General features: G+C 33.5%; 3 protein-coding genes across 5 annotated transcripts; 2 read left to right on the forward strand and 1 right to left on the reverse strand.

Annotated features, from left to right (window-relative positions):
• The first annotated feature begins 1,353 nt into the window (after positions 1-1,353).
• Positions 1,354-8,802, forward strand: LOC123678187 (general odorant-binding protein 70). Its single transcript, XM_045615073.1, has 6 exons — positions 1,354-1,595; positions 1,863-1,962; positions 2,032-2,117; positions 6,800-6,835; positions 7,714-7,870; positions 8,536-8,802. Exons 1-6 carry the CDS (start codon positions 1,536-1,538, stop codon positions 8,619-8,621), a joined length of 525 nt encoding a protein of 174 aa, XP_045471029.1. The 5' UTR covers positions 1,354-1,535; the 3' UTR covers positions 8,622-8,802.
• Positions 8,803-10,910: 2,108 nt separating this feature from the next.
• Positions 10,911-18,897, forward strand: LOC123678432. 3 transcript variants are annotated; one of them, XM_045615456.1, is made up of 6 exons: positions 10,993-11,028; positions 11,114-11,207; positions 16,251-16,449; positions 16,766-17,186; positions 17,531-17,871; positions 17,926-18,897. In XM_045615456.1, the coding sequence occupies exons 2-6, from the start codon at positions 11,151-11,153 to the stop codon at positions 18,795-18,797; spliced, it is 1,890 nt and encodes a 629-aa protein (XP_045471412.1). In that variant the 5' UTR covers positions 10,993-11,028; positions 11,114-11,150; the 3' UTR covers positions 18,798-18,897. The 3 variants fall into 3 exon arrangements, with proteins under 3 accessions (XP_045471411.1, XP_045471412.1, XP_045471413.1); XM_045615455.1 differs by lacking the exon at positions 11,114-11,207 and having other exon boundaries at positions 10,911-11,028; XM_045615457.1 differs by lacking the exons at positions 10,993-11,028; positions 11,114-11,207 and adding an exon at positions 14,643-14,958.
• Positions 18,898-19,319: 422 nt separating this feature from the next.
• Positions 19,320-23,025, reverse strand: LOC123677966 (transport and Golgi organization protein 6). The gene is made up of 5 exons (XM_045614724.1): positions 22,825-23,025; positions 20,766-22,774; positions 20,446-20,656; positions 20,234-20,385; positions 19,320-19,776 (listed from the first exon to the last, which is right to left on the reverse strand). Exons 1-5 carry the CDS (start codon positions 22,901-22,903, stop codon positions 19,483-19,485), a joined length of 2,745 nt encoding a protein of 914 aa, XP_045470680.1. The 5' UTR covers positions 22,904-23,025; the 3' UTR covers positions 19,320-19,482.
• Positions 23,026-23,124: the final 99 nt, after the last annotated feature.

Here is a 23,124-nt window from a genome sequence, read left to right on the forward strand (position 1 = left end):
GTGACACGGTGCATTTTCTTGCATTCTCTTAAAGCAACACCTTTTTTTTCATCGATAAAATCCTTTAAAAGATCCAATAACGCTATATAATAATCGCTGTTGATGGTCTGACCCTTTTGGAGGTAATAAATGAATATTTTATCTTTCGCATCCCAGAATACTGATGCCATAACCTTGCCAGCTGACTGTTGCATCTTTTCACGCTTTGGAGTTGGTTCATCGTGTGCAGTCCACTCAGCTGACTGTCGATTGGACCCCATTGTCATATATCCAAGCAAAAATTCAGGTTTATTGCACTTAAACAGCTTGCTTTTGATCGATTGTGAGTTCGCGCGGCACCCATTTTGCACACAGCTTTCTCATGTACAAATATTGGTGAATGATATGATATAGGTACACGTTCACATGATATCTTCACAATGTCTGCCATCGCAATCAACTTCACTTTACGGTCATTCAAAATTATTTCGTGAACTTTTTTATTTTTTCGTCGGTGACAGCCTCTTTTGGGCGTTCACTGCGTTCGCCGTCTTCAGTGCTCATTTCACCACGTTTAAACTTAGCATACCAAAGAATGATGGTTGATTTTCCTGGTGCAGACCCCGGAAACTCTTCATCGAGCCAAGATTTTGCTTCAACTGTATGTTTTCCCTTCAAAAAGCAATATTTTATCAGCACACGAAATTATTTTTCTTCATCTTTTTTCAAATAACAAAAGTAGGTACACTCACAACGCAATATCCATAGACAATATCTTACAAACTAATGGTCGAACTGCTGTCAAATTTTGACACGTATCGTTTGAAGGTTGATACTAACTAAAAATCATATGGATTCAATACTAACACCGCCATCTGCGCATCAGAGCGGGGTCTTTTCAATTGGCCTAATAGTCAATATTCATAAATATTAGATGAAAAACTTAAAAACAATCTTCTCATAACTTTCGTTTTGAGATAATCGGAATAAAAAACTATAAAATTATGTTAGGGAAGCAACAAATCTCAAATTATGGTTGTTGATTCCTTTCTCAATTTCCTCTTTTTTCGATGTTAGTTAATCGAATTTTTAGACATTCATATCGCCATTTGGTATCTTATGATATACCTAATTTTGGGAATTAACGTATAATTACCTGACAGGAAGACAGGTATAACGTCCAAATTAATGAGATAGATGAATTAGGTAGTATTTCGTCCTCGAATGCAACGTTGAAGTAGGTCATTAAACAATTATTATTTAACTGGCAAGAGAAAGTGTTCAAATCGGACAATGATATCGCTGAAACCTGTAAACATTGCCAATAAAGATCAAAATGCCACTTTCATCTAGTGGAAATAGTTTGGAGGATTTTTCACCATTGATGATGGTGGAGTAGATGTACCCCCCAAAATTCATCGGAAGGATGAAGAGTGGAGAGACCTCAAGTTTCTGGTATATGTAAACCCACTTCGAGCTTACTCAATTCTGTTACATTCAAATCACTTTTGTTCACTAGTCGGCGTTTTGAAGTGTTATTGGTTGGTGTGTTGATAATGTACGGCAAAATTTTGTTTGTTGTTGCTGTTTGCGCCATCGGAGTTCTTGGTGAAGCGGTTAGTAACATAATCCACTATATTTATTATTTCATCTTCATTTTTTTTATTTAAAATGAAAATATTTTTTATGGGAACTTTAAGTTTCACATACAAGTTTTAACTTGTTCTTTATAATAACCCCCAGTTATAGAGTATGTACTTCTTTATTATCTGCTTGAGAGGCAATAAAATAATTCAATGTACGATTCTCATAACAAGAAAATGATATACCTACCTAATTGATTTAACTATTAAATGCATATAATGAGTACATTTTACTTCCAGAATAAAACCCGCAAATGTAATATTCCACCAACAGCACCTAAAAGGATAGAAAAGGTCATAAATCAATGCCAGGATGAAATTAAAGTGGCTATTCTTGCAGGTAATACCTAACTTGTTGAGATTAGGTTATCGTTATTATGATTGATTTTTGCTCTGTTTCAATTTGCAGAAGCTTTACAAGCAGCAAGTGTGATCAATTCCAACAAGAGGTCCAAAAGAGAAACATTCACAGCTGAAGAGAAGCGCATTGCAGGGGTAAAGTAATTTTTGTTTGAATTAAAACCTATTTGGAATACAATTTTATAACATCTTTGAGTTTCGGTCTATTATAAAATTATTTCCTTCTGGTCCAAATAGATAAACTAGTTCCAGTTTAGTTTGCTTATGGTTCAAGCTGTGAGCTTCTAAGAAGACTTTTTAACTCCAATGGTGATATCATTAGAAATAAATTCTTATTTGTACGAATTTTTAAATTGGCATTTTAAATCTACACGCAAAATCCCAAATCTGCTCCCTGCTCTGTTGCCTCGGAAATGGTGGAAATTATTTTGTTGATATTGTATTTATTTCTTTTGTTATTTTTCATCCAAGTGCAAATTTTTATCCTCTCTTACTACGTACAGTTTCGGCATTCGAAATCCTAACCTATACCCTGAAAATTTCAAGTTTTTAGGGTTTTCCGTTCAAGAGTTGTCCTATATTTAAGGAGAGAATTGAATTAGATCACAGATTCGTCATCAGTGACTCAAACTTCATCGTTTGAGACGATTCCTAGTTCAAAATTCAAAAATTAAATACGAAATGGTTGAGCGATATATTCGAGGAATGAGCGCTTAAAAAATGAATATAGGAAAAAACAAATCTTTGAGTCAAATTTTCTGTTATTTCTATGAGAAAACACTGCAAAATTCACAGTCAAATTAATTTTTTCTCTCACATTACAGAATAACTCGACTCCTATGAACAAAAGTCTGATTAAAATTATATTTTTTCGGTAAAAAAATTGTTTTCCGTTTTATTCTACCAAAACAGATTTTCAATGCAATTATTGCATTGTATACATATAGTCAAATTTCTGAGAAATTAATGATATATAAATGTAGAAATCCCTGTTTTTTCAAATTCTTGAACCGACAGAAGGATCAATGCAATATAGCATTAGTTTGTTGTACCAAATTTCGTGCGGAAAGCTGTATAGCTTGAGAGAGAAGTTTAGAACTTCGGATAAATTTCAAGGAAGTCTTTTGAATTTTTACCTACCTGATCATAGTCTTATCATTTCCATATCAACTTCACATGCTTTATGTTCCATGAAGTTATTATTTCAAAATTTTTACAGCTGAGTTATTGTGACCTCTCATTAAACATTCAAGGAAAACAATATTGAAGGATTTTGTGTACCCATCATAATATTATCACAACTTATGGAGAAATTTAACTGGTAGATATTGAAGATTAACCAATTGCCAATTTCTTCTTAAGATTTCATTCACTTGTAGTTTTTTTATATATTTCCAACTTCAAATCGCCATAGTCTAAGTCTACATATTTCAGATGTGTGTAAACAAACGAAGGCAAAAGAAAACTCGACTAATGATGATCCCGTATATCTGTTACGAAACCTCGGCGCCAAATTTTCGAAAACAGTTCGTTATCGACCTGAATAATTAAATATAGCTATAAATCTCAATTTCCATATGGTACTAATCATAATCATATACAATTATATGTGAAAAGGAAAGTTTAAAAATCACTTCCCGATGGATCTGAATTAATTTAAGTGCCAATGAGATTTCTTTTGGGGCGCCTGTAAATTAGCCACAGATGAAAATGTGGAATTATTAGATATTATGTAATTCTATGTTATAGTTTTGTTTTCGATGTTTTCTATATCAACTCTCTTCTTATAGATTCTACTAAGGTCATTTTTGTGCGTCATTATCTGAATCTTGTTATAATTATTGAAAATTAGGTTTATCATAGAGTAATAAACATAGATAGAGTGAGTATACGCAATTTTTTCATGTCTTCAACATGGTTAGATTACATTGTCGGATTATGATATATTTTCAAATCCACAATTTTGCTATACCCTTGTGAATGTATATTATATTGAATGAAATATATTTATTGGAGTGGTTCCCAATTGAATATCCATATTGGAATATTTGGAATCCGATATTTTTCCTAATTGTCGAATTTATATTAAACAGAATATTTTCTGTATCTACCTGTTGAAATCCAAGGTTTGGCAACTTTTGCTCTCCTAATATCATCGGTTGTTTCAAGTCATTTTGCGCGCTTGAAGCTTGTTTTTTGAATTCCTGATATATTTAGGTATTTATTTCAATATATTTTGAGTTAATATGAAATGTTTATTCACTATATGGGACATGAGAAGTGCGTTGTGGTGAAACTCGCGAATTGACTGATCGTATCACTGATATGTTTTCATTTCCGCGCGCTTCATGTCAAATTTGATAGTTCATGTTGGGGACAAAATTTGTTTACTGAAAATGACATATGCTCCCTCTATCTATATTTATTACTCTGAGGTTTTTAACGGTTTTGGTATATGATATCCGATGATAAATCTTTGGAATCGTTGTAGTACAAAATTTTAAAACCATTTTAGAAACATACAAAATTTATTTCTCTTCTAGGAAAATATTCTCACATGCTTATAGTATAAAATCGATTGGTAAATTTTAAGGGCTAAAAATTAATGAATTTGAAATCAAAAATTTGAGAAAAGCATTGACTTGGCATCGCGGTTTTCAAGCGCTTGTTCACATTGCGCCTATTGCGAATCTGTTATTGAAGAATTATTGGATAAAATTTTCGTTATTCTGCTGGAATTTTCTTCATGAGTTCTGGATATGCGATCCAAATTAAGATTTACATTAAGTTTCAAATATCCATTTACATGCAAATTTCGATCAGATTTGTTGTCACTGAAATATTAAAATTTGTTCCATATTTTGCTGGAATTTCCTATGGTTCTGAAAACGCCATCAACACGAAATTTTGCTTGAAGCTTGGAATTGTTATTTCAAACCAAAAATCGAAACTTCATCTCGGTCGAATACGTATTTTTTAAATTACCAGAAAATTTTAAATATTTAGTTTTTTTTCGTTTGAGAGTTATCGTTTTGAGACCGTACGTCCGGATAGGCAGAATTGACCACGGATACGCCATCAGCTAGCTAGTCGAACCTTATCGTTCGAGACCATTCCTGACTCAAATTTCGAAAATACAGACATCATCATCATCATCAGTTCAGTGAACGCTCATAAATGGAAAAATCAAATTCAACAAATTTATGACTGTAATTTATTAGCCAATTAGGTAGTTAATTCAATTCCTTATTCTTTTTAGAATTGTCGTTATTCACAAAGCGAACAAACAGTTATACCAATCATTCAGCAATAAAGTTTTTTATGGAGTCGAAATATGTCTTTTTCAGTTCGTAAAAAACTCAATTAGTTCAAAGAAGACTACCAATAATATACCTACAATTTATTTCGAATAAAGTAGTCTTCAAATTTATCAAGCAATTTGATTCATAAAAACTGTACCATTGGTCGTTACTTGAGTAACAAAATGATAATATTTTAGCCAAAATCATCTCATGGATTTTGGATTGCAATGAATTAAGACATAAAGCCAATTACCTACCGAACATCAATAAAATAAATTGGAATGAGAAACAATATAATGTGTAAATGAAAGTATTTCTCCCAGCTCATTCAACTATCTGCATGTAACTGATAAACCAACCGAACCACTTTCTAAACCAGACTGGTCGAATAAATACAAAATAGAAAAAAAAAACGTTGTGATAACGTTAGGATAATTGGTGATTTATCGACTCAAATAGGAATCCAAGTACTTGCAGAATCACTCTGTTGCAATTAGAAACTGTTTTCGAATTTCCATCCAGTTGAGACTCCCTGATTAAGAAAAATCATCAACTTTTTCCAATTCCTATTTCTTGTAATTTTTTCGCGACATTTCATGAACCTTCAGACCCTTATTTTACAACCAAGTTGAACATTTCTGCTTGAACGTTGGTATCTATGATTATATTATTTAGTGTATTTCTTCTATTCATGAATTCGTCCTGAAAGGTTTAGCTTCAAACCACCTGAATCTGCAATAATTCATTTCTTGAAATCATAGAATTATACGATACTTTCAATCACTTTTCAGAACAATTTTCGTTTTCCGAAAGATATTCTGATATGATTCACAAAGTTGTCAGATCTGAAGAACGCAATAATAAACGAGTAATAAACATAGATAGAGGGAGAATAAGCAATTTTTACGTGTCCCCAACATGGTTACACTACGTTGTCGGATTTTGATATATTTTCTTATCCACAATTTTACTATATCGTTATGAATGTAGATTATATTGAATGAAATATATTTATTTGAGTGATTCCCGATTAAATATGCAAATTTGAATATTCGGAATCCGATATTTTTCCTAATTGTCGAATTTAATATAGCAGAATATTTATTATTTTCTGTATCTACTTGCTGACATCCAAGGTTTGGCAACTTTTGCTCTCCTAGTGTCATCGGTTGTTTCCTGTCGATTGGCGCACTTGCAGTTTTTTCTGAATTTCTGATAATTTACGTATTTATTTCAATATATTTTGAGTTAATATAAAACGTTGATTCACTATGGGACATAAGAACTGCGTTCTTTGTGGAGAAACTCACGAATTGAGTGAAATATCGTATCACTGATATGTTTTCATTTCCGCGCGCTTCTTGTCAAATTTGATGATTTATGTTGGGGACAAAATTTGCTCACTGAAATTAATATATGCTTCCTCTATATGTTCATTACTCTGAGAAAAAACGCGACACTTGATTTATTTACACGCATACAGATTTTCATCTAATAAGTCTCATTTTTTTTCAGTGTTTGCTCCACTGCGTCTACAGAAAAATGAAAGCGGTAAGTATCAAATTTTCTTTGCTTTCGTTCAATTTTAACGATCACAGAAATAACACTTAATCGGCCATTGTTCCTATCCACATTGTCTGAATTAGCCAATTCAAGCATCTATGATAATCATACGTATTTCAGAATGAACATGCATTCAGCTTCTTATGTAATAGTTTGATCATGTTATTTAATACCTATACCTTGTTAGTTCGTTGGTAGTTCGAATTGCAATATAGAAACTGAATAAATATATGCAAATTGAAGGAAGTCTTCTTCCGCCAAGTTTCGCAACGTTATTACAAAAGAATAATTTGACCCATAATGAAAAAAATAGCAATGAAAAATGTAAAGCAACTAATTTGTAGGTAATTAGTGAAAAACAATGTAATCTTTGGATATTCACTGAAATGAGCTCGATAAATTGCAAGTTCATCATTTATTATTCTGTTGAATTTATTAAATTGAATGTTGGTATCATAATCAACTGTAAATAAGGTAGGAATGAAACTAATTGAAATCAAAATTATTGAATATGCTGAAACATGAAAGTATTGCCAGATAAGTAAAAAAAAGATTTTGCATTTCATTATCTATGGTTTTCAAGCAGCTTTGGACGAGATCAGTATCTGGATAGATGACCGATTCAAGTATCATTAATTTTTTTCCTAAATATATAGCCAATGCAATCTTCATTGTTTCCGATGCTAAAAAGTGAATGGATTTCAAAAGATCCGCTCATACTCTGTTAACCATTCCAATCATCCTCGACATTTATTGTAAGATTGATACTTCGGTTTCACATTGCCAATTTATGTCACAGACAAGAATAATATTTAACTAACAATACGTAATATTGTTCGTTTATCCTTAATTACATTTATTTGCAGGTGAATGACAAAGGTTTCCCAACAGTTGAAGGCTTGGTCTCGTTGTACACCGAAGGAATCGAAGACAAAGAATACATTTTGGCTACTCTTCAGTCCGTTAATGTTTGTCTAGCAAAAGCACAGAAGGAGTTCATTACAACACCTCAATCATTAGAAGGTTGGTTGATTCTGACGATTTTGTAATGGTTCCGGTTAAGAAATATAATTTTGGCGGAAATTCTTCCTGAATCTGGTCTAGTTACGCTTTCAATATTTCACGGTCTCAACGAATGATGCCACAGAAATTACTTCTGAATATATTCTATGAATAATGCAAAAACATCACATGTCAAACTGACATCTACTTTGAATATAAATTTACGATAATCTATGTTCGCCAATTTCGATCTTACTTGTCAAAGTGACGTCTTATGAATTCATTGAAAGAGAAATTATCAGGGAAAACTTCATTTTCCTTTCTGCAGAAAAATCTAGGGAGCTGAATTATCATTTTTTTATGTCTTATACGTTTACACAGATTTTCATCAGAATAAGGCGAATATAATTGCTGAGATATCGAACTTTTTGAAAATAATTGAAAACTAAAATTCCGAGCACATAGAACAGATAATATGCATGTTTTTCCATAGATAAACATCTAAAACTACTCTCGCCTTCGTAATATGCAAAATAGATATATAAAATATAAAACTTTATTGATTATATTCACTGATTTTCTTCGATATATTATATGCAACACTTTTACTTTCTCATCTGAAGGTCTCAAATTCATTTCATATTTCTTTGTTATTATATCTGCTCTAATGGTTTTCTTTATTTCAGTCCAAGGAAAAACATGTGAAATCGCCTATGATGTCTTCGATTGCGTATCAGAAAAAATAGGAGAATATTGTGGACAAACTCCTTGAATTGCTGTAGATCCATCCAAGCAGATACATCACATCTGATTTCATTTTGTTTAATTTATGTCTTTTTGAACCATTGTATTTTAACATCACTAGTCATTTCATTCACCACATAAATACATCGTGTAGATACCATCGTAGATATAATTAAAAAAACAATATCAATTATATAATTGTATATCTTAAGTTTTTTTGTTGAACTCCGAAATTAGAATTAAAAATTAAAAATACGTAGTGAAAACTTATTCATTTATTTATCCTAAGTTGTGATCCTGTTTACCTGCTCACGAAGAAGTTAGAAAAAGATTGCAATTTCTTCAAAATGCTTTTTTCCACCTCATAGATTATAGAGGATTCTCAAATAAGAGATTCAATTTTGTATCTTTTAAGAGAAATCTATGAATGTTTATTTCATTGTAAAGATGGAGGGTATTGCCGTTAACGATGAAAAACGATATAAGTATAAATCTAAATGGCCGCTACGGCTACAGTTGCAGCATCAAATCCTCTTCATGAAATTTGCCATAACCAATTCCCACATTTGGGCTGTATGTCCTCAATAACTTCACTAATTCCATCTTTAAGGTCACTCTTGAATCCATTGTGGAGCATTGGCATAGATCTTATCTTTCACGTGGTCCTAAACTACTAAAGAAAGAAGTCTAAAGGTGTTGAATCCCAAGATCTTGCTGGCCAATTATAATCACCTCTTCGAGAATTAAACACGATCAGGAAACTTTTGCTTTTGCTAGTGTGACCCGTAGCCGCGTAGCGCCGTCTTTTTGAAGATAAACGTTGTCCACACCAATATCTTCCAATTCCGACCATACAAAATCATAGATCGGTAGCACAATACATTCACAGTTACAGTTGCACCAGCCTCTCATTTTCGAATACGTAAGGTCCAATCATACCACTAGTCCAAAGATCGAACCAAACAGTTACACGTTGAGGTTGGAGAGGTTTTTATAAATCATTTTTGAATTTCCCGAACTCCAAACGTAACAATTCTACCACTATTACCAGCCGAGAAGGTGATTCAGGACGTTCCAAAAGTTTTCAAATTTCGCAAACTGATACTGAAAAATCGTCACCATTTCTGTAATGAATTTTAACAATTTCAATTCGTATTTGAAGCGTGTATACTTCCATTTTTAGTAATGTCGTAGGTTTTTTTTTTCAAATGTCAAAAATTGACAGCTGTCCAGAATTATCTTATTGGAAAATTATTTCCTACAATTCAGAAAATGAGAATAAAGGTATTATGAGTGCTAGTACTTTGCAATAAAGAATATTGACTTTGTGTTTGAGTTTCTACTCTATATCACCCTTAGACTAGATATCCAATATCTGGTCAAATTTGTGATACAGAAAACTGTTCTGCAACCCAAATTGTTCAATGCAGAAATCACTCAACGATACTTATGGAAAATTCCATTAATTCCAATACAAATTCAGGGTATTAGGGAAAATAATGTTTAATACTCGTACAGAAAGCTCATTCTATCACTCGTTCATTCAAAAACTCGCCACGTGTCTCGTTGAATTTTGAACTTATGTGGAAGAATATCAGACTCTTCTGCACTTTCATTATAAATAACTATTAGGTATACCTACAGTTCCTACAGCTTTCGAGAGAATCAATTTTCAGCTGAGTTTTTCCCCGAACTCGGTGCTACCCGAACACGGTTTTTTCTATAACTCGTGAAGTTCCTTGTTGAAGAGGCATGAAGAGGCAAAGTTCCTTCATTCATTTCTTGGAAATAGAACACTGAATTTTCTGAAGATTCTTGTGTTTTTTCCAATTGAACTGAATTCCATATAAACAATTTTTTTATATGCCCAATACCTATGTCGAAATTTAACTTCTGCAAAATGTTTAGAATCATTTCGAAGATATTGAACTTTTTGAAGAGAATTTGAAATAAAATAAACTTTATGTTCTTGAAATTTTATACAAATCTAAATAACGGCATTTTTATACCAATTGAGATAAATTCTAGTGAGTGGTATTTGTTTTTTTTTTCATGTAAACTTTTTGAGATAATTTTTAATTGATTACTAGAATTTTGGTATACTATTTCGTCGATCAATCTCCGAGGAAAAAATTACTCAAGCTCCTCTGAAAATTTTATAATAAATTAGTAGATAACTCTGTAGAATATGGGAATTGAAAAAATTCAATTTAAAATCGGTTTCTATACCGAATTGGCCAATTTCAAAGACCATTAAACTAAAACTGTTGATCATCTTGATATGGTAATCAATACTGGGTGTTCTTATTTCCACACCATTTACGACGAATAATTGAATTCCAAAATATGCCGAATTGAAATGAGATATGTACATTTCGCAAAGTACGATGGAAACTGATAGACACCAAATTGTTACCATCCTTGGATCGTATCAGGTAAAGGATTTATGTCAAAAATATCGCTTATTAAGATCATAACCCATTGTTTCGAGTGTAACAATTATTACTTTCCTTTTCCAAGTGCCACTTGATTATTAATTTTGGATGTCATAATCATAATGGATAATTTGCTAATTTCACAGTCGAATATCGCTTTTCTTCAAGTAGGTATGAAGGTAAGTATTCATGATTGTTTTTTAGATAATTCACCTTAAGGGAAGTTTACAGGAAAAGTTAATTTCTTGATTTACTTAAGGGTTTTTCAATAATAAATTCCATTTTGAGTGAGTCCGCTGTTGGGCAGCTTTTTCTTTCGAAGAGACTTTTCGTGAAAATGAAACGATAAACGCTTCAACAAGGCGTTGAAATTGTAGAAAATCACAATGAAAATGGTGAAAATGTTGGACTTATCGTTTGCAAAACTAAAGCACTATTGAGAGCTCGTGAAGCACCTTCTCCATCCTCAACGTGATACTGTTTGATGCAGTTTTTGGGCTGGTGGTGTGATTGGACCTTACTTATTCTAAAATGAGGTTGCTGGAACTGTTACAATGATTTTTATGATACTGATTTTTATGGCCGGAATTGGGAGACATGATGTGGACGACACAATCGCAAATTTGCTATAAAAGTTGTCTGCCGTGTTATTTCTCAAAGAGGTGATCACAATTGGCCACCGAGATCTTTTGATTTAACACCTTTAGACTTTTCTCTTTGGGACCACGTGAAAGATGAGGCCCATGCCAATACTCCACAATTTATTTCAAGAAAATGTTGAATTCATGAAGTTATCGAGGACATGCAGCAGCAAAGGTGCGAATTGGTCATGGAAAAATTCATGGAAAGAATATGGGGCTACAACATAGCAAGAAGGAGTAGGTATACGCAATTTTTATATGTCTCTAACATGGTTAGATGAAGTTGTCGGATTTTTTCAAATCCACAATTTTACTATATCGTTATGAATATATATTATATTGAATGAAATATATTTATTTGAGTGATTCCCGATTAAATATGCAAATTTGAATATTTGGAGACCGATATTTTTCCTAATTGTCGAATTTATAATGAGCAGAATATTTTTTTTATCTACCTGCTGAAATCTAAGGTTTGGCAACTTTTGCTCTCCTAGTGTCATCGGTTGTTTAACGTCGTTTGAAGTTTGTTTTCTAAATTTCTGATATATTTCTGATTTATTTCAATATATTTTCAGTTAATATGGAACGTTGATTCACTATGAGACATAATAAGTGCGTTCTTTGTAGAGAAACTCGCGAATTGAGTGAAATATCGTATCACTGATATGTTTTCTTTCCGCGCGTTTCATGTCAAATTTAATAGTTCATGTTGGGGACAAAATTTGCTCACTGAAAATCACATATGATCTCTCTATCTATGTTTATTACTCTGAGGTAGCAAGTAAGTTGCATCCTTTCTTCTTGGTAACAGAAACTTGGTGAACATAATAATAAATGTTAATTTGCCAGTGGTGTGAATACACACAATTGAAACTTGAAGAAACCACATTTCCTGTAAACCGTATGATTCATAAGGTTATCATTTTCTTCAACTCAGGTAAATGATTAAATGCATTTAACTCTTACTGAACAAGTGCTCAAAAGCATCTGATCCAGCGTCAGGTGATTTCTGGGATTTATATATATGCTTTTATTTAACCACAGCTATCAATTTCGCATAACTAGCAAAATTAAAGGCGTTCACTTGATCATTTGCGGGGTCAATTACGTTAATTGGTTCACAAGTTCCATCAGTAATCATTGTGTACAAAATCTTGCAGTTCACCTTGATGCACACACCGAGCTCGGGAAAAAAAATAATGAATTAAATGTGCAGACAATAAGTTGAAACGATTTTAATCAGGTAATTTAGAGAGGTCACTGATTCTACGTATTCCATTCAATGTGATCGATGAAGATAATTGTTTACATCAATGAATGAATAACTTATTCAACTGCTAGTTCAATAACACCATATGAATTGGTGGTGTTAGAATAGGTAAAGTTCGTAAAGAGTATTTTTTATTGACTTTCAAATTTGTAACTTTCAAAAAATTATTACATAGGCGTACAACTTTGCTTACGAACGAATCCCGCGTTGAAAAAGTTTGTCATCTTTTGAAGCGATCCACGAATCGATGCAATTTTTACTTCTTCATAAGACCGGAAGTGCAGCCAGGCCGTGTGTCATTGATCGAAACAAGTGATAGTCCGAGGGAGCAACGTCTGGAAAATACGGCGGGTGGGTTGCGACTTCCCATTTCAACGTTTCCAAGTATGTCTTGACCACTTTCGCAACATGGGGTCGAGCATTGTCATGCTGTAAAATCACTTTATTATGTCTTTCGTTGTTTTGCGGCCATTTGTCTTTCAATGCTCGGCTCAAACGCATTAATTGCGTTCTATAACGATCGCCTGTGATTGTTTTACCGACTGAAACCATACATTGTTGTATGGTTTCAACAACTCATAATACACTTCACCGAGCTGGTTCCACCAAATACTGAGCATGACCTTGGAACCGTGAATATTCGGTTTGGCCGTCGACGTGGAAGAATGGCCGAGATATCCCTATGATTTTTTGCGCTTGGAATTATCGTAATGAACCCACTTTTCGTCTCCAGTCACAATGCGATGCAGAAATCCCTACCGTCTTTACCTTGCAAGCAGCTGATCACAAGCAACAAACGCCGTTCAACATCTCTCGGGTTCAACTCGTACGGCACCCAATTTCCTTGTTTCTGAATCATTCTCAGTACTTTGAGACGTTTTGAAATGGCTTATTGCTTCACTCCCAGTGATCCTGCCAATTCTTGTTGCGTTTGAGACGAGTCTTGATCAAGTAATGCCTCTAATTCTGCATCTTCGAAAACCTTCTCTCTTTCACTGCCATGCTGGTTTTCGACGTCAAAATCACCGTTCTTGAGGCATTGAAACCACTTTCCGCGTGTTCTCTCACTAATAGCACCTCACCATAGGTATTTGAGAGCATTCGATGAGCCTCAGTCGCAGATTTCTTAATATTAAAGTAGAAAACAGGTTTAATCGAGAATAACTTCATGATGCAGACACAAATCGACTAATATTTCGATAGCATTATTGTACGACATCTATGATCTATTTATTTCGACTACCACTTACCGCTATATTGCCATGATTAACATGCAAAACCTACTGAACACAAATAGCATAAGGAATGTCAAAAAAGAATACACAGTGTTGCCATTTTAATCATTAAATCACTCAAAATTGTATTATTCATATTGCCAAACCATATATCATTAATTCTGATATAGAATACATCATTGGGTACATCATGCTTTAATAAATTGATTCCGAAAATTCATTATATAAGTCGAAGTTGAAAAAACTTCCTTGTTGGTAATAAAATATATAGTCAAACGAAAAACTGTCATTGTTCATTTCAAAAATTCACAAGTCGACATTGAATCAACAAAAAACAATTCGGAATCGTACTTTGGTATTAGTGATAACGTGGGAATTTCCTTGCAAACGACCCCAAAATAATTGACAAAGATTAACCACAAGTTCCTTCAGAATTAAACCAAAGGACTTTTGTCCGAACAAAATCTCCGCGACTTCTGAGATTTTTGAGGTCCCTTCTTTAATTACACCAACGTATCCCAGCGCAAGGGCATCAAAGATCTTCACGCTGCTTGGTTTTCCAATAAAACAATAGAACGGTGCTCAACATTCATCATAGCACCTATTAATAAACATTTGGTTGGTTGTTGTTGGATGAGAACACAATGATTAAATGAATATGAGAAACACCCCACTTTTTTTCATCTCAAAACTACCGGAGTATATAAGTTTTTATCTGGATTTTTCTGTGTCATAACCACCTAAGATTCCTAAGTTTTGATTGTTGAAGATGAAGGAATATGTGAGTATTTGTGTATGGTTTTTCGGAGACTGTTGGATTACGAATTAGTGGAATTTGGTGGAAAATGTGCAGTGAGAAATTTCGATGAAGTTGCGTCAATTTTTGGACTAACTGGTGATAAGCGAGTTTGTTCTTTTTTTGCTACCGAAAGTAGCTGAAGCTTTGTGATGAATTTTTGGATCCGATATCAAAATTTCCGCTGGCAAAATGCATTTCAGTCCGTTCTGAACAACTTCATTTTCGTGTCTGTCTGTGTGTCCGCAAATTATGGTTACAGCCTTAACTTCGACAATTTTATCCGATTTTGATGAAATTTGGTATAGGTATTCAGTTTGGATCATAAATAATCTCATACAACTCTAAGCTTTAACCGATTTAGGGTGTGCCTTGAGCATGTGCAAATTTGAAATTCTTAGAAACTTCATAACTTGCCCTACTAGTCCAATTTTTATGAAATTTGGTATGAATACTCAGGTACTGGTCCGATAGGTAGTGATGAAATTAGGTACGATTTTGATGAAACTTTGTTGAAATTTGTACTGAAAGAATATTAATATTTGTTAGGTATTAGTGAAAATATAAATTCAAATAGAGCGTTTAAAATTTTCGGATATACTCAATTTTTCAAAAGAAAAAAATGGTACGCTACTGAGATATATCAAATTGAAAATCATTTTTGAATTCCTCGTTCAATTAGTGACAATAAATTTCTCATGTCTTTATGATGCAAAAAATAAAAGATCTCAACTTCAATTGAGATAAAATAAAATGTTTCATTTTTTAGCAAGAAAACGGCACCTCATACGAAAAAAAGGTATGAGAGATTTTTTATCACAAATTGAACGAGAAATTCAAAAATGATTTCAAGTTTAAAATATCTCAGTGGTCTTTCCTTTAAAAAAAATTTTTTTACCCATATGCGCGCTAATGATGCCCATAAAATTCTTAACTGCAGTCAATAAATATGCAATAGATAACTCTTGAAACCCACCAAATTTCATTTGGATATCTCCAACGGCTTCAATATAATAAATAGTCAGATTTTGAGAAAAGCCCCGTATCTCCGAAAACGGAAACATTCACGAATAAAAATTATAGAGCAAACTATCATTTTTCGTGCAAAATCACCCACCAAAGTTTGTCGCACTTCAACACTCTGTATATTCTACATTTTCAGATATTTTTCAAATTTTCCTTGGATATATTTTTTTATTGTGTTACCCACTTTTTTCGTTGATACTTCTTCCAATATTATGGTTATAATAACTGTCAATATTTCCATTTAATTTCAGAATTTACGATGCTATTCGACCATAGTATTCTTCATTGTCTGGATAAATCAAGCATATTGTGGTGACAACGATTATAATGTAATTCACAACGATGGTTCCTACGAGTTTGGTGGGGATTCCCCTGATTCATATCACTACGCTCAAGCTAACAGAAAAAATGTTGTAAGGGGAGAGTTTGGGGGTAGAAATCCAAAAACAGGTAAGGTCGTCATTATAAATAGTGCACAAATCTCCTTTCAAAGCCGAGAGTCCCAAGAATGACACTCAGTGTTCCCTGTCATATACACCTTCCATCTCCATAGTGGAATGTGTCGTAGCACATTTGAGTTTCATGTCCCAAGCGTTGCCGTTCTTCCGAGAGATGTGCAGCCCATGACGCCATCTCTCGGGCAAGCAAAGAGTCACTGCACTACTAAACCAAGTCAAAAACACAATCTAATATCATTTCTTTCCAGACCACTCCGTGCACAAAATATTTTTGGGCAATCTTTAACACCTAAACCTTGAAATTTCAGGAGATATCGACAGAACAATCTACACAGCAGGCCCTAGAGGTTTTCGTCCAAGAGGTAAGAACGTTGTTAGAAAGTACGACCTCAACCAGAGTGGACCAAGACCTGTGGGTAGTCCAGATGATCCTTACTACGATCCCTACGAAGACCCCAGCTACAACTTTGGATTCAAAACTAGAACCCACACCAGAGAAGAGAACGCAAACAGAGTAGGTGATGTCACAGGAAGATATTCCTATGTTGACGATGTAGGGGAGAGACATAATGTTGAATATATAGCTGGAAAAAGGACAGGGTTCCATGTTAAAACACCATTTCCTGATTCCAATCCAAGAGCATACGGCCCTTTGTATTTCAGAGGTAGAGGAAGACCTATACCAAGAGGAAGAACCTCGATACAAAGAGGACTTGATGGGAGCTACAGGTAAGGTCTTCCCATTTTCTGTCATCTTTGTTCTTCCTATGAATGTGGCTCTCGTCATTCTTGCATATCTTCAGTGATTTTAAGGAGAATGGCTCCCTTCAGAAATTCGAGTTTTATGGCATTTTATACATTTCAAAATATGAGAAAAGGGGAAAGCTTTTGCGCGTTCCTTCAAATTGAAAAAGAGCGAAACCTGTCTATCGATGCTAGCACCTTTTGCTGAGCCTAAATGTTGACGTAGATTTCTACCGATTTTTTCAAATTATTTTCTACCGCTCTCCGTTAAAGTGTAATCCATAATAATAAGATTATATCGATGATAAAATCAATCTATTTCTGTTCAGATTTGTATCTGCTGGACCAGATCAAAGACGTACCGAAGTAAGTGATTCAACTGGTCACGTAAGGGGATCATACACATACCTGGATGAGAAGGGAGTGCAACACTCAGTGCATTACATAGCTGGACCTGAAACTGGATACAGAGTGTTGAAAAACGTCAAAGGACCTCACCTACCCACTGTATTTCCATTCGGAAGACCAGACATAATATCCCCAGACTTCTACGATGACTACAATAAAGACATAGGAGATGTTGGAGACATCTTCGGTTCATCCGGATCATCAGCATCTGGAGAAAAACCTGGTGGTTCTGGTGCTACCAAACCAGGGGGCTCATTGGGAGGTATGTTGAGGCTTTAATGATCCCCCATTGAATTGAACATTGCTTAAATTTCAGAAGGGATTGACGTCGGTAAAGATGATTTCGACAAATATGGAGGAGGAGATTCGGAAAGCCCAAAGCCATCTGGAGGCGGTTTCGACAATTATGATGATTACGATTTATTCGGCGAGGGTAATAAACCTAAACCTGGATCCCCAACTTCAACATCAAGACCCGTCGCTGGTGATGCAAATAAAGGAGGTGGATACCCCAGTAGCACCACACCAGCACCAACTGACTTTGGGGAATCTACAACAGCTGGATACGGCCCAACAACTAGTGGTTATGGAGGAAGCTCAGAAAAACCAAACTATGGAGGGGTACCTAGTGGTTATCCTTCTGGAGAAGGTGCTTATCCAGGAGATTCTGGAAGACCTGAGAAACCTTTGTTGGAATACGGACCACCAGGTTTCGGTAAACCTACTTCTGGAGGTAAACCAGGCGGATATAGACCTGGTGGCTATGATTCCAATGAAGTAGATGATGATTTCGGCCTCTTTGGCAGTCCTTCAGGGCATGGCCTCAGACCGCCTGGAAAACCAGGTTTTGGTATTCAAGTTGGCGGAGGAAGTTCTAATGGTGGTTCATGTCAGAAATGTCAGGGTACCATTGTGACCAACGTAGGAGATAAAACATTCACAGTTCCTCCTGGTGTTTCAGTCAGAGCTCATGTGCAGACGATAGACTTAATACCGTATGAATCAAAAATACCATCTCCTAGTGACCAAATGAGAGCAGACATGTCCAACCTTAGAACTGAAGAACTAAATGCTGAAGATGATAAAATCATTGATGACAAAGGTGAAACTATATCGACTACTGAGGATATTACAGAGTTGACAACCAAGAGTACCAACATTTCTGAAACCAATAGTACGACCAGCTAGTGATATATAAATAAGGACCTCACCTTTTGTATTTATTTGTACATTGAATATTTAGATCTGTACATACTTACAATAAGTAAATAAAATAACTTATAGTTAACACTATTAGTTTTACTTTAGTATTTTTGTCTTCAGAATTCAAGGATAGTGTCCTTTAGCTGAGAGAATCAACGTGGTATAATAAAAGATTTTATAATAGTGTTTGAGAAAACTCTGGACTGTTTTAATTTCTTTGAGGTTTTCTCAGAATTGTTAAGAAACTTATTATTGCATTGCAGTAGGCGGTTAGACCGATTGACTGCTATGTCACAACTGATGAATTAGAGATATTCTACTCTTAAAGATATTCACACTTGTTGCATTTACCACACTATTGTCCAGAGAATTCCATCTGTGCACTACACGGTTATTGAGCAAATTTTTCCGCACATTCATTTTCACTTGATTTCATTTTGTTTAGTGTAGGTAATCTAGGTACACATTTCATGTGTTGTTAATCATTGAGAAATTAAAAAATCCATAATCGTGAAAAATTTTTATTACAACAATTTTAAATAGAGGTATTTAAACATATATACAAAAAACACATCCAAATCGAGTTGAAATTAAATATATTCTTAAAAAGAACAATTCGAAAATGTATATACATTTGTACATTCAAAACAAAACTTAAATTAATTTTTTATCACAGAACCACAACTTTCTTGCTTTTATTTAATTCAACTTGGGGAGTTAAAATATACTTCATATTTGTATTAACCTCTTCAATAGCCAGTTGACATTGTAATCTCAAAACGTCATCCTTATCATTTTCGTACAGAAATTTCAATGTCCTATAAACTACTAGGATATCATCTGACAATATAGTAAGCATATCTTTGCCAAGGCCTACAAGTAATTGCCGAATAACAAATACAGCTGCACGTCTTGACTCTTCATGTTTATCTGAGCTAACTATGTCATGAACACACAGTAAAATCTGTAAAATATTTTTCAGATTAACTTGACATAAATAAAATTAATACCTACAGTTATAGTGACGTAATTAATTCACTGTACCTACAGTAGCATGTCAGTGTAAATTTACAGACTTTTGGAAATCACGTAACACTGCAAATTCAACACAAAAGTTTACCACATTTTTTAATCCCAAAACAAATATTTGATTTTTCGAATCTAGATTAAGTAAAATTGATGGTAAGCAATTTTCTTCTTAAATATTCAGAAAATAACTGAAAATTTTAATAACAGTTTGATCTATATTTTGGTGTATGCGCTTTTGAAGAGTTAGGAGTATAATTTCAAGGCCACAGATGGAGTCATCAGCATGTCTAATCAGTAGTCCCTGCCTTGTACACCTTCACACCTCATAGAGAAGCGTGGTGTCTAGTGATTCTCATACAATTAAAATTGTGAAAATAAACTAAAAAACTCACCTCAGTAACAATTGATCCTAATTTATAACCAAGAACCTTGCAAATTTCGCCCAAATTTGATAGAGAAGATGCTCTCACCAAATGGTCTTCATCTTTTGTGCCACATAAGAATGTATTCAAAAGTAAAGCCTTATAATGGGGAGCCATGTCACCTAGAAAAAAAATATTTACAGATACTATTTTGAATCAAAAATTTTTTATTTGATAATTACCTAGCTTAGTAGAAATTTTAACTAGCACCTCCCCAATTTTCAAACGCATTTCAATGGCATTTGGTCCAAATTCCTCGGTAGGAAATTCTCTATATTCTTCACATAATGTGTTTAACACCATATTTGTGCACTCCGTTCCTAAATCGGCCAAGCTGGCAATTCCATTGATAGCAGCTAGGTAGATGTAAGTGTCTCTATGTATTAGTCGTTCCTAGAATAAAAGAATAAACATTTGAAAAGATGGATTTGAAAGAATGACGTATTATTGAAGACCAATTATTTGAAAATTAAAAACATCTATTACTTTCATATTTTCTTACCTTAAAAATAGTGAAAATAAATTGCTTTCTTTCAACAGCCTTGGGATGCTTAGCTAGAATCATTTTCTTCAATACAATTAGGCCATGTCCTTGAGTTACAATATTTTCAGATAAAACAAGCTGAATGTTTTCTTCCACTTCGTCACATTTTGATGTAATAGTTTCTCCTACTTCATTTCCTTCCAAAATTTTGCAGAGTAAAGTTTTCAATTCAACATCCTTAGTTTCATTACGAAGACATTTTAATGTATGAATCAACTCAAAATCATTGCAACTTTTCAACTCCAAAACTTCTTGCAAAATTAATGCAGTGGTGAAAACTGTTTGATACTCATCGTGTTCTGGATCATTGTGAGCCCCACTTTCTAATGCATTTTTGAATATCTCATTGAAGTAATGAAGCAGTTCCTCAGGTATATTTTGATTAAAAGATTTCTTGATTGTGTCTCTTGATGCTAAAGTGTTCAACAATTCGAAGACAGCAAGTTTACGTTCGAAAGTAGACAAATGGCCTTCATCTTCAGCAATTAATAAAGAAGCATCAGGAAAATATTTTTTGGGTTCTAACAGACAGCTCAGCAAAAAAGCAAAATATAAGTTATGAAGTTTGGAATCAGACCCGAATAAAGAAAATATTGTTCGTGCGCTTATAAGAACATCATATTTTTTATTTTTTTCATCAAAACTAATCAATATGTTATTAGAAACTGTTGATAATTTCAAGTTATATTTCGGCGCATAATAAACTGAACTTTGTATATTGAAGACTAAATTTTCTAATAGTTTGAAGCTTTCAAATTTGTCTAGAACTGTGAAATATCCTATAACAATACTTCTAAGGTCTTCTGCGAGTGATAGTGGATTCTGTTGTTGAAGAAATATATAAATATTAAACAGAATACAAACATAGTTCTTAATAAGTTGGATTTCCAATTTATCGATGCTATTCACAAATACATAAGATATTACTCTAATTACATTTATCAAACTAAGAGAAAGTCTTTGTGTATCCACATTTGAACAATCAGAATTTCTAACAATTTTTTTTAGTGGGCAAAACAATTTATCAAGGATAAGCAATCCTTTTTCCCTGTTTTTATTATAAGTGTATTTTAAAATCTCACCAAAAAGAAATATTAGTTCTCTATCTGAATCACCCTTATAAATTAAATTATCGATCTGAGGTAGTATGTGTGACTCAAAATCATCACATTGTGAGGACATGCTCACTAATCTGCCTACAACAGAAATTGGTTTCAATGAAGACTGACTAGTTTGAGCATGGTTCATCAATGAAAATAAAATTTGAATACCATTTGATTGCTTCAAACAATAATTCAGATGAGGTAGTAGAGCATCAATAAACCATCTTGGAATAGCAGGTTTCATGAGCAATGAAAGGTTAAGAAGGAAACTATGGGTACTAATCTTAGTTTTGATGAAAAGTATAACTTCCTTAAAATATTTTTGATCATTAATCACTTCTTCATAAAAATCAGTAGTCATCTGAAAGGAACCTTTCTTGTTCTGTGAAGGCTTCATTAATGGACAGTAGCCTAATTGCAACAGCCCAACAAACAATTTTGAAAGGGTGATATTGCGTAAGTGGTAGCCCAATGAAGAACAGAATGTATAGTGGTGAATTCCCGAAACACTTGCCTTCAGCATATAATATTTTTCCTTTACTCCTATGTCATCTTTCCTAATAGATTTGTAGAATGGTAAGTTTGGAACAATATTTTGAGAAATGCCAATATCCATCATATTCTCAACATAACTACGTAATAATTTTGCATTTGACACACTTATCAGTGAGTTTTTCACCATTTCTTCATTCAATAAATGTAAACAATAAAAATTAAGACACATAAATTTCCACTCAAGTGTTAAGTCCGTAACTGCTGTTATTTCTCTGAAGTCTCCAGAAATCAATTGCTTAATGTCTTCGAAAGTTCGATTTAATTCTGATAATATTGTATCCAGTTTTTCTTCGATAAAACTAAATTGTCCTGAAAAAAATTTGGGTATTAATATGAACTTGACTTTCATAGTTCCTTACCGGCACCAATTTTATTCTCGTTGTGTATTCTTGTCATCAGAGCTACAATTTCAGGAGTTTTCATTACATTAGTTTCCATTTTGCGAAATTTACCAGAACCAGTCTTTGGTTTTATTCTTAGAATATAGATAGAATTATTAATGTTCTAAGGTTTTATTTATTTATATTTATTTCTACCTAACCTATTGAAGTAAATCATAGAATATAATATAACTCTCTTTATATTGTGTAATTTCTATGATAATATACTCTATGACTTTGATATATTCTTCTTTTTTAACGACACCTATTTGAAATATA

The sequence above is a fragment of the Harmonia axyridis genome, chromosome 4 (assembly GCF_914767665.1).
Source record: "Harmonia axyridis chromosome 4, icHarAxyr1.1, whole genome shotgun sequence".
NCBI lineage: Eukaryota > Metazoa > Arthropoda > Insecta > Coleoptera > Coccinellidae > Harmonia > Harmonia axyridis.

Excerpts from the sequence above, each read along its gene's own strand:
- LOC123678187 (XM_045615073.1), top strand. The coding sequence starts at position 1,536 with ATGTACGGCAAAATTTTGTTTGTTGTTGCTGTTTGCGCCATCGGAGTT. Across the intron at positions 1,963-2,031 it reads TAAAGTGGCTATTCTTGCAG|AAGCTTTACAAGCAGCAAGT; the intron begins GTAATACCTAAC and ends TTCAATTTGCAG. Across the intron at positions 6,836-7,713 it reads TCTACAGAAAAATGAAAGCG|GTGAATGACAAAGGTTTCCC; the intron begins GTAAGTATCAAA and ends ATTTATTTGCAG.
- LOC123677966 (XM_045614724.1), bottom strand. The coding sequence starts at position 22,903 with ATGGAAACTAATGTAATGAAAACTCCTGAAATTGTAGCTCTGATGACA. Across the intron at positions 22,775-22,824 it reads CGAGAATAAAATTGGTGCCG|GACAATTTAGTTTTATCGAA; the intron begins GTAAGGAACTAT and ends AATTTTTTTCAG. Across the intron at positions 20,657-20,765 it reads TTATTTTCACTATTTTTAAG|GAACGACTAATACATAGAGA; the intron begins GTAAGAAAATAT and ends CTTTTATTCTAG.
- LOC123678432 (XM_045615455.1), top strand. The coding sequence starts at position 10,960 with ATGTACATTTCGCAAAGTACGATGGAAACTGATAGACACCAAATTGTT. Across the intron at positions 16,450-16,765 it reads GGGTAGAAATCCAAAAACAG|GAGATATCGACAGAACAATC; the intron begins GTAAGGTCGTCA and ends TTGAAATTTCAG. Across the intron at positions 17,187-17,530 it reads GGACTTGATGGGAGCTACAG|ATTTGTATCTGCTGGACCAG; the intron begins GTAAGGTCTTCC and ends ATTTCTGTTCAG.